A 19,240-nucleotide genomic window follows, 5' to 3' on the forward strand; every position below is an offset into this window, starting at 1 on the left:
GAGACAAGGACTAAACCATATAAGCTAGAAACATAGGGGAAAAGACACTAGGAAAACATGACAGAACACAGACATGATAATGACATTACCCCCCCCCCCTCCCCCGAAGGCGCGTCCCGTGCCTAATAACATACAAAGGGGAGGGAGGGTGGGTGCCCTGGAGACCACTAAGAGGACACAGAGGACACGGGATACTGAGGTGGTCTCCAGGGCGGATCAGGGATCTCAGGTGGCCATGGCGGGTCGGGAAGCTCAGGGAGCCATGGCCGGGTAAACAGTCCAGACGGCCATGGTGGATCTGGCGGCTCAGGCAGCCCTGGCCGGGACAATAGTTCAGGAGGCCATAGTGGATCTGGTGGTTTAGGCAGCCATGGCCGGGACAACAGTTCAGGAGGCCATGGCGGATCTGGTGGTTCAGGAAACCACGGCCGGGTAAACAGTCCAGGTGGCCATGGCCGGGTAAACAGTCCAGGTGGCCATGGCCGGGTAAACAGTCCAGGTGGCCATGGCCGATCAGGGGAGTAGCCCCCCCCCCTCAAAATTTTCTTGGGGGAACCTAGGGTATAGTCCACACAGGAGAGCACGGAAGGGCGCGCAGGAGAGAGCTCCGGCTCAGGAGGGCGCGCTGGAGACAGCTCCGGCTCTGGAGGGCGCGCAGGAGAGATCTCCGGCTCTGGAGGGCGCGCAGGAGACAGCTCCGGCTCTGGAGGGCACGCTGGAGACAGCTCCGGCTCTGGAGGGCGCGCAGGTGATAGCGTCGGCTCTGGAGGGCGCTCTTGAGGAGCGGGCTCTGGACGGCGCTCTTGAGGAGCAGGCTCTGGACGGCGCTCTTGAGGAGCGGGCTCTGGAGGACTGGACGGCGCTCTTGAGGAGCGGGCTCTGGAGGACTGTAAGACCCCAGCGGAGACTCTGGCAGAGCAGGCTCTGGGCGAGCGGTCACTGAAGGACGCTCTGGCGGCGCAGTCACTGGAGGACGCTCTGGCGGCGCAGTCACTGGAGGACGCTCTGGCGGCGCAGTCACAGGAGGACGCTCTGGCGGCGCAGTCACAGGAGGACGCTCTGGCGGCGCAGTCACTGGAGGGCGCTCTGGCGGCGCAGTCACTGGAGGGCGCTCTGGCGGCGCAGTCACTGGAGGGCGCTCTGGCAGCGCAGTAATACATTGTATTAATAATACATTGTATGGGTCAAAATGATCGATTTTTCTTTTATGCCAAAAATCATTAGCATATTAAGTAAAGATCATGTTCCATGAAGATATTTTGTAAATTTTCTACCATAAATATATAAAAACTTGATTTTTGAGATTAGTAATATGCATTGCTAAGAACTTCATTTGGACAACTTTTAAGGCGATTTTCTCAATATTTAGATTTTTTTGCACCCTCGGATTCCAGGTTTTCAAATAGTTGTATCTCAGACAAACATTGTCCTATTTTAACAAACAATATATCAATGGAAAGCTTATTTACTCAGCTTTCATATGACGTAAGAATCTCAATTTCGACAAATTTACACTTATGACTGGTTTTGTGGTCCAGGGTCACAAATGAGTTTTCCCATTATTTTGGTGAGCATTTGCATGCGCTTTCACTTTGTCTGTTTATTATAAGAACAGATCAACAAACATACATTAAATAATAAAGACTTAAATTTCAGTTTATTCCTCACACAACAGACCAAATCCCGCTGTGTGGAAACAGTCATAAATATTCAACTGCTTATAAGCCCTACAAAAAATGTAGCAATATGCAGTGAATGCACTCCATGCAACCTCCCAATTCCTGACCTCATTCAAGTCACGCACAAAAGAAAATAATCAGTCACTGATTAATATTGGATGTCAATCAAATCGCCAATCGAGTGAAATAAATTTAATTAAATGATAATAATCATAATGATAATTAGCAGAGCTGGTTTTTGATGCAGATTTTACAGTTCACAAGCTCTCGATTTGATGTTGATTATTTATATATTAGAGGTATAATTTCTTTTCTTTTAAAGAAAAAATCCCAAACAATGCTGTAAACTTGGTGTTTCTTTCACTTGGTACATTAAGACAATGTTACAGATTACAACCAACAACAGAGCACAAACTATTAATTTGGACTATTACACAAAGGCTGATACATTTTAGTAAACTGTACTGTTTCTTTTAGCATACCTGATGTTCATTCAGGTTTATTATCAATATTTTTGACCCTATTAATTAGTTGACTTTATGAAGCGACTCAACTGTGTAACGTATCTGGTCTTCCCTGTCATCATGAACTCTTGCACCACACTTCATGGACTACAATCCCCATAAGCCACTGCACCAATCACTGCACACATCTGTTCCTCATTTCCCACTGATCTGATTGCTGCAAACACCTGTTTCACATTTACTGACTGCATTTAAGCCACTCTCACACACAGCCACCTTGCGAAGTCTAATTGTTCCCATGGTCATTATTCTAAGCGTGTTTCTCTGGATTGGATTGCCTGTGTATGACTCTGGACTGTGTACCCCGTTATTGATTCCTGCTGCCTGCCATTTGCGACCACTGCTTGATTATTGAACTGTTTCCCGGATTTCCTACGTTGTTCCTGTTTCCTGGCGTTTACTCCTGCTTGTTGACTATTCTATAAAGCCTTGCAAATGGATCCGCACGTCTCTGACTCCTCCTTGTGACAGAAGACTTCGCCACACCCGGATCCAGCGGCTTTATTCAACCACCAGCATCACAACATGGACCCAGTCGACCAACTTCTGCTCCTCCGACAGGAAGATCTTCCCATTGAGGATTATGTACTACAGTTTCGTAGGTTATCACTTCAAGTACCTTTGTATGATGAAGTATGGCTGAGGGACTTATTCCGCTTTGGACTCAATGAACCCATTAAATCGCTGTTGCCTGGAGGGGAATTTAAGTGTTCGGTGGAGGACTTTATGAATTATGCGTTGGTGTTATGCGGCTCTCCGCTTACTGTGAGAGTTCTAGAAGAGCCACAGCACAAGAGGTCTGCTAGCCCAGAACCACAGCAGCCACACTTTACCACGGGGTGGAAAAGGCTAATTTCTAGCGTGGAGGACCCACCGCTGCTGTCGGTTCGAGCAGCTGGTCTCCCAACCAGCCCTCCAGTGACTGCGCCGCCAGAGCGCCCTCCAGTGACTGCGCCGCCAGAGCGCCCTCCAGTGACTGCGCCGCCAGAGCGCCCTCCAGTGATCGCTCGCTCAGAGCCTGCTCTTCCAGAGTCTCCGCTGGAGACGCCCAGCCCTCCTGAATCTCCGCTGGGGTCGTCCAGTTCTCCAGAGCCCGCTCCTCAAGAGCGTCGTCCAGAGCCCGCTTCACAAGAGCGTCGTCCAGAGCCCGCTTCACAAGAGCTCCGCTCCACTCCGCTGGTTCAGCCCTGCCTTCCAGACACTCCGCTGGTTCCGCCCAGCCTTCCAGACACTCCGCTGGTTCAGCCCTGCCTTCCAGAGACTCCGCTGGTTCCGCCCAGTCTTCCAGAGACTCCGCTGGTTTTGCCAAGCCTTCCAGAGACTCCGCTGGTTCCGCCCAGCCTTCCAGAGACTCCGCTGGTTCCGCCCAGCCTTCCAGAGACTCCGCTGGTTCTGCCCAGCCTTCCAGAGACTCCGCTGGTTCTGCCCAGCCTTCCAGAGACTCCGCTGGTTCTGCCCAGCCTTCCAGAGACTCCGCTGGTTCAGCCCAGCCTTCCAGAGACTCCGCTGGTTCAGCCCAGCCTTCCAGAGACTCCGCTGGTTCCGCCCAGCCTTCCAGAGACTCCGCTGGTTCAGCCCCGCCTTCCAGAGACTCCGCTGGTTCCGCCCAACCTTCCAGACAATCCGCTGGTTCAGCCCTGCATTCCAGAGCCTCCGCTGGTTCCGCCCAGCTTTCCAGAGACTCCGCTGGTTACATCCAGTCGTCCTGAGATTCCTGTCTGCCCGGTTCTGGTCACGGAGCTCAAGCATGGACTGTTCCCACCCACCCTCCCTGCTGCTCCAGTCCTGCCACCTCTGTCTCCTGACAGTCCCTCTACTCACCCCCATCCCACCTTCGTGGCAGAGGACTTGCCGTGGGACTGCCAGTCGCCATCGGTGTCCAGACTGAAGGACCCCTCACCATCACCTCCAGTCTCAGAGTCCTGGACTCCACCTCGGTCCTCCGACCCTGCGGCTCCACCCCGGCTCTGTGCTCCCTCGTCTCCGTTGTCGGCCGTCGGCCCAACAGCTCCTCCGGGCTCCATCGTCTCTCCGGCTCCGCCCCGGTCAGTCGTCACCCCACCTTCGCCTCTGGACTCTACTCCTCCGGCTGCGCCTCGTCACTCCGTCCTGCCGGCTCTGTGGACCTCCTCCCTCCCGTGGGCACAGCCTCGATCCTCTGTCACTCCGGCTCCGCTGCGTACCTCCGGACCTCCATCTCCGCCGGGGTCGCCAGAGCCTTGGGTTCCGCCTTGGCCCTCCGGATCCTCTGTGTCGCCCAGGACCATCGACTCTCCGGTTCCGCCTCGGGCTCCACCGGCTCTACCTCCGTCAGTCGGCCCCATGCAGGAGCCAACCCTTCCTCCTCCATGGCTTCTCCCTCCGTCGGCTCCGCCTCATTTCGTGGTTCCAGTACCACTACATGGACCTGGCCCTCCATCCCTCCCCCTGTTCCGCCTCCGCTCCACCACCCTCAAGATGGTTAAGGTGGTTAGAGCGTCTGGAAGCCGCTCCTTGCGGAGGGGCTATGTAACGTATCTGGTCTTCCCTGTCATCATGAACTCTTGCACCACACTTCATGGACTACAATCCCCATAAGCCACTGCACCAATCACTGCACACATCTGTTCCTCATTTCCCACTGATCTGATTGCTGCAAACACCTGTTTCACATTTACTGACTGCATTTAAGCCACTCTCACACACAGCCACCTTGCGAAGTCTAATTGTTCCCATGGTCATTATTCTAAGCGTGTTTCTCTGGATTGGATTGCCTGTGTATGACTCTGGACTGTGTACCCCGTTATTGATTCCTGCTGCCTGCCATTTGCGACCACTGCTTGATTATTGAACTGTTTCCCGGATTTCCTACGTTGTTCCTGTTTCCTGGCGTTTACTCCTGCTTGTTGACTATTCTATAAAGCCTTGCAAATGGATCCGCACGTCTCTGACTCCTCCTTGTGACAAACTGATCTCAGGAAAAAGTCAGATTGCAAACTAGTTAGAGTACAAATAATATAATATATTATATTATAATATAATTCCTGAAATTTTTTCCTCAAGAAACATAATTTCTTATTGACTAAAGAAAGAAATATATGAACATCTAGGACAAGGGTTGAGTAAATTATCTGTAAATTTTTGATCTAGAAGTGAACTTCTCCTTTAAGAGTACACATCTCAAAAGAAGACATATTACCCAGCTTTGAATTTTATCCCAAATATTAAAAGAACGTGTTGTTTTCTCAACACGTTCCATCAATTTCCACAATAAAATCTCCACTAAACTTGTGTTCGCCCATTACATTCGTCTGTCGTTCATTTTACAAAACTTTTAAAGTATTTTTACTTACTTAATATTTCACAGGCCTTGTCCACTCTAATACATCTTTTTCTCTCCATTTGGGCCTTCCTTTTGTTGACAAAAAACAAAGCTTTTTGAAAAGGCTCTCCAAAGTGGATAAATTTGAAAACACAGTTTTTGCGTTGTAGTGTGGACTGTGAAAATGGAGGTATTTGAAAACGATGGTGCGTGTTTTGTTATGTGATGCATATTGTACAGATAGACCTATATTGGTAACACTTTCTATGAAGCCTGTATTTATAATACATTATAAGGGTATTCTTAAGGCGTTATAATACATTTATAATGCATTATAAAAAACCTTATAATATGTTGTATCATCTTATGAGTATTCATAAGAACAGTTTTAATGTATTATAATGTTTTACTTATTTGTGGTTATAGCTTTTAAGAGTATGATTACCTCCTCCATAGTTATAACGTATTATAAGTCTCATATCTTGCCATGTTTCTCATGTCACTTTACTTAAAGCACACAAAGACCACTTATAAGTAATTATAATAATATTTCTCAAAGAGCCATAAGATCAGGTATTAGATGAGATAAATGTGTTTGTATTTGTATTATCAGTTTGATTATTTGGATGGTATATCCTTCAGACAGCTTTTGATAAGTAACTCTGCAACTGCATGTCAGCTAACAGTAATTATTATTAGTAGTATGCAAAATATATGCTAACACTGTATTTTGATGGTTCCCCAAATGGCAAACTGATTATAAGTAACTTTGCAAGTACATGAACCTACTACCTAGCCTAACCTTAAACTAAGTCTACTACTACTCTAAGGAGTGTTAGTTGACATGTAGTTGAAAAGTTGCTTATAGTCAGTAGAATAAGGGGACCATATATTAATAAAACATAATATAAATGAAAAAATAAATGTAATATGATATAGTCCATTATAAATTAGATATATTGAATGGCATCCATTGTGTGTTATAAATAATCATAATCTTAATAGTTATAACCTCAAATACTCAAGTATTATAATGTATTATAATTGTTGTTACGAGTATTAATGAGATGATATAATATATTATAAGTTGTATTATAATGCATTATGCATTCATTATAATGCCTTAGAAATACCCTCATATTGTATTATAAATAGGGGCTTCATAGAAAGTGTTACCCATATATTTCTATCTATAACTTTGATCAAATATGTTACTTTGTACACTCTTCATATAACTTGGTACATACAACAATGTTGCAGATTACAACCAACAACAGAGCACAAACTATTAATTTGGACTATTACACAAAGGCTGATACATTTTAGTAAGTTCTACTGTTTCTTTCAGCATACCTGATGTTCATTCAGGTTTATTATCAATATTTTGACCCAACTCAATTAATTAGTTGACTTTATGAATAGACTCAACTGATCTAAGGAAAAAGTCAGATTCCAAACTAGTTAGAGTACAAATAATATAATATAGAGTCCATGATAAGACCAAGACCTTGAACTTGGACTTGAACACTACAACACTGTTTAGTGCATAGCACGCTCATCACCCTCATACTGTTTCAAACCCAAAAGACCTTCATTCATCTTCGCAACACAAATAAAAAATATATTTTTGATGAAATCCGAGAGCTCTCTGACCATCCATAGACAGCAAGGGTCATATCACAATCAAGGTCCCGAAAGGTATCAAGAACATTGACAAAATATGTGTGGCATCAGTGGTTCAACCATAATTTTTATGAAGCTACGAGAATACAAGGGTCAGAAAGCTCTCGGATTTCATCAAAAATATCTTAATTTGCGTTCCAAAGATAAACGAAGGTCCTACGTGTTTGCAACGACATAAGGGTGAGTGGTTTATGACAGAATTTTTAGGTGAACTATCTCAAGGTATGGCCATATTTACCATAGTTCGACACATTTTTGCAGGCAAAATCCAGTCATTTTAATACACAATCTGCAGCCACACAATATGAACAGCTCACAGCATCTTTGACATTAACATAATGTTTAACAAATATGGCATTCCTGCTGACTTCTAACTGTATAATTGGCTGCTAACATGTTAAGGTCATGATGAGTACAATCTGTGACGGGAAGAATGAGAGCAGGAAGCAATTGCAGGTGAAACAAGAATATTTATTAAAGACAGATGAGGTGAACACAAAACTCCGTGGTGATGATGTCTCTCGGCTGGGTGGCGCAGGGGCTTGATGGCTGGTGATGATGTAGCGTGAATCTCCCGTGATGAAATACAAATCCAGTGATGATCAACGACGAAATACACAATCCACAATGAACAAGACCAAGACAAACCAACGACACAGTCCAATATCCGGATCAACTATCAGACAGGGAAGAAGAGAATGAGGTGAGTATATGTAGCTGACGGTAATGCGTGACACCTGGTGCGGGGACTGATTAGCAGCTGAATCGAATGAACATGACGTAACCACATGAAAGACACCAAATCACGAGACCTGAGAACACGGCCGATCCATGCACCGTGACACAATCCTGGAACGAGTGAACAGACTCAAAAACTTTCAAAACCCTCCACGCTCTAGGCAAAAATCATTCACGCTTTGCCCACATACTCTGGTACATAGAGAGTGAGAAAGATAGAGATAGACAGAGGGTGTAGATAGATAGGGCCTAGAATAGTAGCTCCAATTCTCCATAGTTCCGCTCCATTGTTCGCTTCTTGCTCGTATCGAGTGCATATTGCTAGAGTCACATCCCCTTTTTATCAAATCAGGTGACACTTATTATTATATTCTCCATTTAAAGAGCTTCCATGCTTACGGATTATCTCCTGTCATCTGCAATGCGTGTTCATTTCACAGCTTTTCCATATGAAAGATTCAATTTATCGGTTCACAGAGCGAAAACGCTCACGCGCCCCTTTATCTCAATACGATCACAATAGTCAGTCACTGCTCATTACCACAGGCAGGTTTTCATGTGTCTCATTTCTTCTAAGTACTGTAGAAGTGTTCATTTACAGATTTGTGTTGGACAGTCTCAGCGTACAAAAGCAGATGCAACTCTTGACCTGACTAGTTAAACTTTGTTAAAGTCTGAACGGATTGATGAGAAAATCATAATGTACAACTATTTACAAAATCAGCTGCTTATTTAAGCTATAAACTCATCTTAAAAAAATATGATGGCTTTCTGGAGATGCAGACATAATGAATAAAAGAAATACAAACAATTCACAGTATGCATACTTTAAATAGACTGTGATGTAACACTGAGTGTTAGAATGGCTATGATTAGCTGTGCATTACAGTGATCTCTTGTGAATTGGTAGATTAACTGTAATAGCGTTATGCTGGCACTTACAGAGGGTTCCCAGCATTCAATGTGGTATGAATAAATTATGTGGTTCCCTTTTTTCTTGCTGTTTCTTTGCGAGTTTGTAGGCTGAGTGTTATTTGTGCATGCCTGGTTAATAACTCAACCACATGTTTACTGGTGATAACAACCCCTCAGACAAATAGCTTGCCCCCTAATTATTTGTTATACGTTTTATTTATTATTAATATTTCAATAAAATTTCCCATGAACTGTAAAATACAAAATTGCACCAAAGTACAAGTAATGATTTGACTATGATTAACAGCGTATTGTATTCATGCAATACAGTGCAACTAATTAGTCTGGAACCCAATTACATTAGCTGGGAGAAAATTAATCAAATGTAAATAAGGCACAAATTCCCAGTCAAATGGAACACTAATTACTGCAATAATGGCTTTAAATACACTATTACCCCACAATCTGGAACTACATAAGCAGTATTTTTAGAGTAATGAGCTTGAGAGATTTTACAGTAAAATTCTTAATACAATATTTTATAGCAACAAATTAGATCTTGTAACATCTTGGTATTTTTTATTTATTTTTTTTCATGTTGAGGGAGATATCAGCAAAAGGCCAATGTAAAAAAGAAAAAATTGTTTTGAATGTGAATTAAACATTTTTTTAAAGTGCACATTTTAATGTCAAATTAAAACTTTAATCAAAGTATTACTTTACAATATTACATTTCTGTTTCATTATTGCCTTGTGTTTTGTCATGGTTTAAAGAAGTACACTTAATTTGATGTGTTAACTTACATACTAAAGTACATGTAAAGCAGGCTGCTTGATTATAATTTTAACTCAGTATGTTATTTAATACTAAATTGAAAGTTAAAATATTTTAAATATACTAAACTGCAACTTCATTAAGTGAAATTACAAGTGTAATTACAAAATTACAGATATATTTACGTACTTAAAGGATTAGTCCACTTCCAGAATAAAAAATTCCTGATAATGTCAGGGATGTTTGGTCGAAAATTAAGGTTTTTGAGAAAAACATTCCAAGATTTTTTTTTCGATATAGTGCACTTCATTGGTGGCAAACGGGTTGAAGGTCCAAATTGCAGTTTCAGGTCAGCGTTAAAGGGCTCTACACAATCCCACCCAAGAAATAAGGGTCTTGTCTAGGTCTAAATCTGCCATTTTCTAAAAAAATTAAGATTTATGTAATTTTTAAACACAAATGCTCGACTTCACTTACTCAAAATGGAAGTATCAAACCATTGTTTACAAAGTAACGTGCAAAGAAAGTCAAATGCCCTTTACAAAAAAAGATAAGATAACAACGTCAGACAATATTTAAGTTGGAGCGAAAATGAGATGAGAGTTTTTCGCCCTACCCTACCTTTTTAAACTGAAGTACACAGATGAAGAAATAACCACGCATGACCTTTTTGATTACGTAATGTGTGAAGTAACAGACACACATTGCAGAGCTATTGACAGACGAGCATTTGTGGTTGATAAGTATGTACATTTTTTTTTTTTTTTGAAAATGACCAATCATTTTGTTAAATAAGAGCCTTATTCCTTGGCTGGGATTGTGTAGAGCCCTGTTTATTAAGCTGCACTGAAACTACAATTTGGACCCGTTAGCTCCCTTTTAAGTTCACTATATGGGGACAAATCCTGGAATGTTTTCCTAAAAAACCTTAATTACTTTTCGACTGAAGAAAGAAAGACACATCTTGGATGACATGGGGGCGGGTAAATTATCAGGAATTTTTTATTCTGGAAGTAAACTAACACACTAAAATTTCATTAAAGTATATTTTAGTATGTTAAAGTGGTCTCTTTTTCACCTGGGTAGCGTAAATGTAAATGAAATTCAATGTAAGTCAATGTAATGCATCTTTATGACTTTAATCCTTATCAACCGTCAGTAACTCTCCAGTTCAGAATTACATTCACAGCACTTTTGGTATTTTAAGAATGTCTTTTGGACAGCATTTTATTGCTCTGTTTCACACCAGCAATATTATTCAAAACTCATATAGGCAGCTGCCTGAGGCTGTGTTCATGTTTCAGTGGGTTTCAGTTAAACATTGAAGTGGAACTGCGGTTTATGAGTACTGCCATATATATGCAGGAAAAGGTGTTTGGAAAAGCTTAGCTGTGAAGGTCTAATTCATAAATGTAGTAATATTCTGTGCTGTCCCATGTGTTTCCATGCAAATTAGGCACAACATGTTTACAATGTACTGGCCAGCTTCAATTAACTTTCTTAGGCTACAAATACACTAATCACTGGATTTGCAGGTTTATCAGAGTTGATGGAATTGATTCTTTGAAAGATATTCAGGGTTTTATTTGAAGCACTTAAAAGAAAGTAAATTAGATTTCCACAGCAGAATTGTTTTCCACTTTATGTCTGAAATAATCAGTACTTATTACTTTTGGATGGAGTGTACACACATTTCCGAAGACATATTCTGAGCACTTTCTCACACCATTCTTATAGTGTGGGACATAAAACTGTTTTTGCAAAACATTTATTAAGAGGAGTTACTTTAATTCAACAGTTCACCAGAAGGACTTTCCCAAATAATGAACCATTTTGAAGAACATTTAAAAAATCTAAAGAACCTTTTAACACTATAAAGAACCTTTTCCACATTTGAAAGGTTCCATGGATGTTTAAGGTTCTTCATGGAACCATAAATACCAATAAAGAACCTTTATTTTAAGTGTGTAAAGCAGTACAAATGAAATTTTGTTCAGGCTTGTGCTGTCACTATTATAACACTCTTAACTTCATCTGTTGATGTTGATTGCATGTCACAAGCCCTCAGTTCACCCTTCAAAGACTACACTGGAGCAGAAAACAAGAGGGACTTTAGTGTAGGAAGGAAAATAAGAAGAGACAGGGAGTGAGGGCAAGATTTAAAAAAATAAGTAAATAATACAGAAAAAAAGCAAAACAAAAGATCAAACAGGCGACTGATGTGATGTTAACGGGTGTACATTTTGGGGTGCACCTCTCTCTCAGGTTTTGACACATATAAAGAAATGACTAACTTTGTTTGGGGACCTTAAATCAAGATGGCTTAAGAAAGAGGCATAATATCTTTCATCAAAGTGACACAGTTTCAGCAGACAGGCCCAGAATAGTAATTTAATAATTAAGAAAAAGAAGAGCAAAAACAACAGGGCAATGCTTTTCTTACTTAGAATTTTTGTCTTGTTTCCAGCCATTTTTTTTTTAAATCAAGAAGGATTTTCTAGATGAGTAAAAATATTTTTTAGTTCTTGAAACAAGCAAAAGAATCTGCCAATGGGGTAAGAAAAATAATCGTGTTTTCTTTATGAAATAAGATTTTTTTGCTTACCCCATTGGCAGATTATTTTGCTTGTTCTATGTTCGTAATTTTGACTTGTTTTTTCTTAAAACAAGAAAATAATTTTTACTTGTCTAGAAAATCCTTCTTGATTTAAGAATTTTTAGATATTTTGGTTGGAAACAACAATAAGAAAAGCATTTTTTGCAGTGCCTAAAATATTTGGACATGTAAGACATGCTTAAAAAAGCGTATAAATATATAATATATAATTAATATTTAAACTCTGACATATTTTAAATATTTAAAATTATATGATGATATGGCCTATGTCAAAGATTTTCAACTTTTTGATGACAAGGTGCCATCAGATATGAAGTTCCCAATGTAAACATACAGTCAAGCCGGCAAATTCTGACTTAAAGTTACTTTTATTCAACCAGCAGTTTTTTTTTTTTTCGACCGGAAATGACACAGGCTTCTTCCAAAAGAAAATAAGATGATGTACAAGAGGCATCATTGTGGAAAAAAATATTTCTCAGCTTTTATTTACATTTGAACAAAAAGTGGCATGTCTAAAATTATTCATACCCTTTGCAAACTGTCACAGTCTATGGGAAAATCCAAAGTTCTATACCATTCCAAATAGTCCAAGCTGTTCTAAAGCATCCTAATTACCCATTATTCATTGGGAACAGCTGTTTTAATCAACTCAACAGGTGAAAAACAGAAACTCTCTACTGTTGGTTTGTGGACAGTCATGGCTAAGACAAAGGAGTTCTCTGAGGACCTGCATTCCGTTCTGCGAAAAGTCTTAGAGGACGTGGTCGGAAGCCCAAAGTGACACCTGTGCTGACCAGGAGGATAGTGAGAGAGTTAAAAAAGAATCTAAGGATCACCACCAAGGCCATCCTGATGAATCTGGGCTCTGCTGGTGGCAACATCTCAAGGCAGACAATGGACACTGCATACCGCTGGGTTCCACGGACGCAAACAAAGGAGGACACCACTTCTCCAGATAAGGCACACAAAAGCCTACTTAGCCTTTGCAAATGCTCATCTGGACATTCTGTTTTATGGTCAGATATAACAAAAAATTGAATTGTTTGGCCACAATGATGTAGCCCTCATTTGGCGTAAAAAAGGAGAAACCTTTAACCCTAAGAACACCATCCCCACTGTCAAACATGGTGGTGGAACCTAATGTTTTGGGCATGTTTTTCAGCCAGTGTGCCAGGGAACCTAATCACAGTAAATGGCAATATGAAAAAGGAGCAATACATCAAAATTCTCAACAACAACATCAGGCAGTCTGTAGAGAAACTTGGCCTTGGGCACCAGTGGACATTTCAGCACGACAACGACCCAAAACACACAGCAAAAGTGTTGAAGAAATGGTTAGCAGACAAAAACATTAACGTATTGCAGTGTCCCATCAAGAGTCCTGACTTAAATCCAATTGAGAATCTGTGGAGGGAGCTAAAGATCAGGGTGTATTTTATGCTGAAATGTCCTAAGAAACTGAATGGTAATACACATTTCTGCAGTTGCCAAAAGAGACATCATTGCACATTACACAGGAAGCTCAGTGACAGAGCACTTAGAGACAGAACGTAAGGACGGGTTCCTCTTAAGCATGAGTAATCATTGGTGCCTTAAGGAAAGATTTAAACTGAAATTCAAGATCAACAACAAAGAAAACTGTTTATATCAACACTAAACTGACCTCTATGCAATACTTCCTCTCAGCAGTACTTTACTTCAGAAAGCAGTGTTGAATGCAGGCCTCTTCATTACAGCATTTAGAGAATTGTTTTCTACAGTATTTAATATATTTTAAATGTAATTTACTTCTGTGATAGCAAAGTCTTCAGTGTCACATGATCATTCTGAAATCATTCTCTTTAAAAACGTTCTCTTGTACTGTATGTAGCGTAATGTATGATGTGTATGTGTTGACACTTTATTTGGACCTCTTTGAAGCTGATGCTTTGTTCTTATCGGTCAGTTGCATTTTGAACTCTAGCTAAAGCCTGAAACAAGAATTTCTAATGGTAAATTGATGACACCGTGGATCATCCCTGGCCTAAACTGAATGAAATGTGCGGAAATGAGAGCTGACACTTGTCTGAATGAAAAAAATGTCTTTGATCATTCAAAGCTCAGTTTTCTAGAACTCACATAAACCCACACACCGATTCTGACACAGATCGATGCATGCTGAAGTCAAGATTTAAAGCCCAAGAGGTTTACTATGAGATCTGTATTGTAATGGTGATTGTCACTTTGTGAAAGTGCTTTAAGGTTAGATTGCTCCTATTCGTAGGGTGTCATAGCTGGTCTCTTTTGGCCTTATCTCAAACGCTCCAAAAGGCAAAGTCTGCAGATGTGTGTGAGAAGATAGTGATAGAGAGCAAATGGTACACAAAGGGCAAAAAAAGAATAAAAGTCTTTGTTCATAGAAAGGCTCGGGATTATAGAAGCAGAAAGGAGATTTGTTCAATTTAAAGTAATCCTTCATTTATGTCCTCATTTGATACTGAGTCTCTTTTTCTCTTCTCTTTCTCTGCCCCAGGATGAAAAAAATCAGGTATTAATAACCAACGCCTGGCTACAGCTGGTAAGTTTCTACTTATATTCCTTTTGTAATCTTTGTGCATGAGTGTGTAATAATGTGTGGCCACTAAGTCAACTAAGTTCACTCGACAGCAATTTTGGTAACATTTCCTGGCAGCTACTTACTATTCATTAAGAGCCACAGCTACTCTGTACTTGGGAAATACCAAACTGTTGGTCACTATCACATTTCAATAACATTACTTCTATCATGACAACTCTCTGAAGATTTTAGCATGGTAATGGATACGACAATGTTAATGTACTTGGTCCTGCTGAAATAGATCTTCTACGCAGCTGAATTGCTGCTGCTGTTGGTTATTGCTGTTGTTGTAGATAGTTTGCTGCTGCTGCAAAGCAAGTACAGGAACCTGCTACTGCCAATATATGCCAGTATGGTGCTGTGGGTATTTAAGACAAACTGTTGCTGCATAAGTACTGTAGCATATATAATAACCCTTAGCAGATCTATGCAGGTGGAGCTGAGGAAGGTAGAGGGTTTCAGAGGAACTCTGAAAGTATGCTGCAAAATGCTCTAGTGCATGGGTTCCCAACCAACCAATTATCCTATAATTGTTTAATTTCATTATTAATGTGTTAAATTAAAATGATCAAAGCACAGCCTCTCTCGTGTTCTGTGATCGATTGATCAGACTCATCGCAAGCCTCATCGCACTGTTAAATAGACTGAATGGCGTGGCTCAAACCTTCCACCCTCTGTATGCAAACTACATCTACTAAACTACATCAAACTACTGTATATGCAGTGTTGGGTGTAACGCGTTACAAAGTAATGCGTTACTGTAATAATATTACTTTTTTCAGTAACTAGTAGTGTAAGGCATTACTCGTCTGAAAAAAGTAATATTATTACAGTTTTCCCGAGCTAGTTACATGCGTTACATTTGCCAGTAGCACCTTCATCACACACAAGGCACACGACAACACAGAGAACAGAAGGGAAGGGGAGGGGGGCGTGAATGGAACAGTGATTGGTCTGGGTTTGGCACGAGGTATCATTAAATTACCATCACCGATTGGTCGACAACCGGCAGCCAGCAGCAGAGCGGCACTTGTCAGGCATGGGGGGCCTTGCAAAATTGATTATTCAATAAAATTATGTTATTGCGAATATTACTGTTACTTGTTCATCATTATGTCAGTGTTTTTTTTCCACAAGAACAACATAGTAATGAAATACAATCTGCAGAGCAGTTTGTCCGTTTAGGACTACTATGTAGATAGAAATTGCTAATTCTAAGGTAATAAAAACATAATGGTTCATTATGTAAGGTCTTTATACACCCCTGAAAACATATGTATATGTATATTATATTGCATTTCTGTCTGTGTAAATATTACACATTGCATCTTTAATGCTGTGGGTATATTCAGTTTGGATTGACAACCCATTATCCTGCACCATCTAGAGTTTTGTGACAGAACTTCCAACATCAGAAAAATGTAAAATGCAACAATAATAAAAACATTGAAATATGCCTCAACCTACATTTTTGCAAAACTCCAAAACACGTCTTTATATGGGCAATTTGACAGAATGTGATGTGGGTCTACCAAAGCATTAGTCACTACTAAAAATGTGCTGTCATTTCCAAAACATGGAATGTTTTGTCAAAAATATAGTATATAAAGTATACTGAATTATCAGATGTTATGATAGTTTTTGGTTCAATGTATACAATATTAAATACACTAGTGGTAGTAAAACACCAACAACTTTCTCACTCAAATTATTACATATTTTCAAAGGGGATTAAAATCTGTGATAAAATCTGATCACAATGGTATCATAAATGTTGCTTCTTTAGCTCAAATCATGCTAAAACGGTATTGTAGTGTATTTTTTATGGATAAATCACAGAGCAAATTCTAACCTAAATTATTCAGTGAAAAAGATGACTGGCCTTTTAACTGAAAGGACTTCCATTCCTATAGCCATCATATTGACTGTTATGATTTTGCTTCTTCATTTAATACAGAGTGGTCCATGTCCTCCTCCTTATACTGTCACGCCATCATTTTTGAAAGTCTAATAGCAATTTGGCTTGCATGACAGTCTCTGTGTTCCTGTCCTGATCAGTTATGCTGCTCAGTGACACATCTTCCTCAAGTGCTCATTGTTCAGACATCACCCTGGAAAGCAAAAACAACAGCAGAATTATTTGAAATTTAAATAAGTTGTTCCAGTCGCATGGCTCGCAGGTGACACCAACAAAGGTTTCAGACCTCAGAGCAACAAGATAACGACATTTCAATGGCTTCTAAGTTTAATGTCACGCCCACACATCAGGCAGATTTACAACTAAAATAACAGCTTGAAGTGGAACAGGACCAGATCTGTGTCTAGGAGCTTGACTTATAATGGGCTTCCTGACTCCATAACTTACTTTGAGCTTTGAGTACAAGGCTGCCTTCCTCTGGTGTACCTCCTTTGGACTGAATTTTTCATGCAATATAAATGAGTTCCAAACACAAGTCAGAAGGAGAATGTATAAAAACATATTATATTTTACTACAGGATTTAAATGAACATCATAACAAAGTATATGAAATTTTGCCATGAGGTTGCTAAATTGTTTTCAGTGCCCAAGAGTGCGTCAAGATGAGCAATGTTGTCAAACTTTGAATATATTTCAATTCTGCATTCAAAACTCATCTGAATATAATTTATTTGAGTGAAAGCTTCCATGCTGAGAAACATTACAAATCAAAGTAATTGCTAAAATGCCCAGAACCACTAAAGGTGTGAAACATAAGCACTTTAAATATATTTGGTAAACATAGTCAGCCTAAAAGCAGGCAAGTGTGAAATTTCATGTTGAAAGGCATGTTCGTAAATGTGTATATACACAAATGGCAGCAATTGGTTTCCACCAACTGTGAGTTTTAGTTGTTAAAAGGTGTTTCTATCTGTCTGAAACATTGCCTAGCTCTAATTCACCTTTATTGACCTCATCAGCCATAATGCATGAGTTTAGCCAACTGAGCACTTAACCATGAAATTAAGCTGGATAAGAAATTTTCCACAAAGGGGCTGCTCTGATTTTGAACCCAACATTCAGACCAGTTGCCTTCCAAAGTTCCAAATAGGCTTAGAGCAGAGATGATCACCCACAAACTGACTCATGATTTGTTGACGTTTTAACGTATGGTCAACAGATGGACATCTCAGGTTGTGTGTAGCATGAGACACAAATTAATGATTGAGATAAAGGCTGAGTGAGATGGGAGAGTTAAAAAACATGAAACACATGTGACATTGGAAACGAAGTGGGTCTGTTGTTTTCTTCCTGTGCTTTTTTTGGACACGGAGTAGAAACAGTATGTTCTACTGTATGTATATGTCACAGTATATATAGGAAATCTGTGCAGCACATATTCCCTGATCCTATCATGTTGTCAGTGCCGAGCAAGCCATTGTGTCCGCTGAGAGAGGCAGCGCCTCAGGGAATACGCTCACTAAAGCACACTGGGACATCTGAGCCACAGAGACACAAACAAGAGAGAGAGAGAGAGAGATGTGTGGGACAGAAACTCCTCTTTCCTCCTGACTGATCTGATGTAATCTGTGAGGATGAAACAAACATGATTTTCTCCCTGTTGTTTTAACTCAATTAACTGTGCATCAGTGAACACACACACACACACGTTATCAGAAATAGTTGAAAGGTCACGTTATAATGACAGCAGTCTGTAATAAAAATGTAACAAAGAATAGATGTGCCTAACCTACTCACACCAAAATTTCCAAGAGTTAAGGTCATTGCACATTGAGCGAAAGTATTTGCTCGTTAAAAAATAAATGAAACCGCACGTTGTGTCAGTCAAGTTTACACACGGCCACAGAAACTTTTGTCCGTCAAAAAAATCAGATGAGGTTAAATTTTCTGCATTTTTACATCCGTGGCAAGCATTTTAGAAACAAATAGAATAGAAAAGGACGACGAATATGAAAAAAAAATGAAAAAATGCATATGAAAATTTCGGACTCTAGGCTAGAGTGTGCAATGACCTTCAAAACTTGTTATCATTTACTCACCCTTATGTTGTGTCAAACCATTAAGACTTTCATTAAGGTGTCAGGTGCCCCTAGAATGTGTCTGTGAAGTTTTAGCTAAAAATACCCAACAGATCATTTATTATACCATTTTAAAATGCCTATTTTAAGTGCAAGCAGAAACATGCTGTTTTCGCACATGTCCCTTTAAATGCAAATGAGCTGCTGCTCCCCGCCAACTTTTCCAGAATAAGGCTGTGCCTTTACAGCTTGTACATCAGATGCTCCGCTAAAAACATGCTTGGTTTTGATTATCATGTCTATTGCGTTAAAATCATCAGTGTTAAAGCCATCCCTGCTGAAAAAAAAAAACAGGCTGGTTTTAGCTGGTTAGCAGGCTGGTTTTAGAGTGGTTTTGGCCACTTGCCCTGGCTGGT

At 40.3% G+C, this 19,240-nt stretch overlaps 1 protein-coding gene across 1 annotated transcript in view; it reads left to right on the top strand.

Annotated features, from left to right (window-relative positions):
* The window catches only part of chrna8 (cholinergic receptor, nicotinic, alpha 8), a 96,360-nt gene that overhangs the window by 25,803 nt on the left and 51,317 nt on the right, over window positions 1-19,240 (top strand). The window contains exon 3 of the mRNA XM_073842284.1: window positions 14,745-14,789. Within this exon, the coding sequence (XP_073698385.1) occupies window positions 14,745-14,789 (45 nt within the window). The remainder of the gene's footprint in view (window positions 1-14,744; window positions 14,790-19,240) is intronic.

This window comes from Garra rufa, chromosome 6 (genome assembly GCF_049309525.1).
Source record: "Garra rufa chromosome 6, GarRuf1.0, whole genome shotgun sequence".
Taxonomy (NCBI): Eukaryota; Metazoa; Chordata; class Actinopteri; order Cypriniformes; family Cyprinidae; genus Garra; species Garra rufa.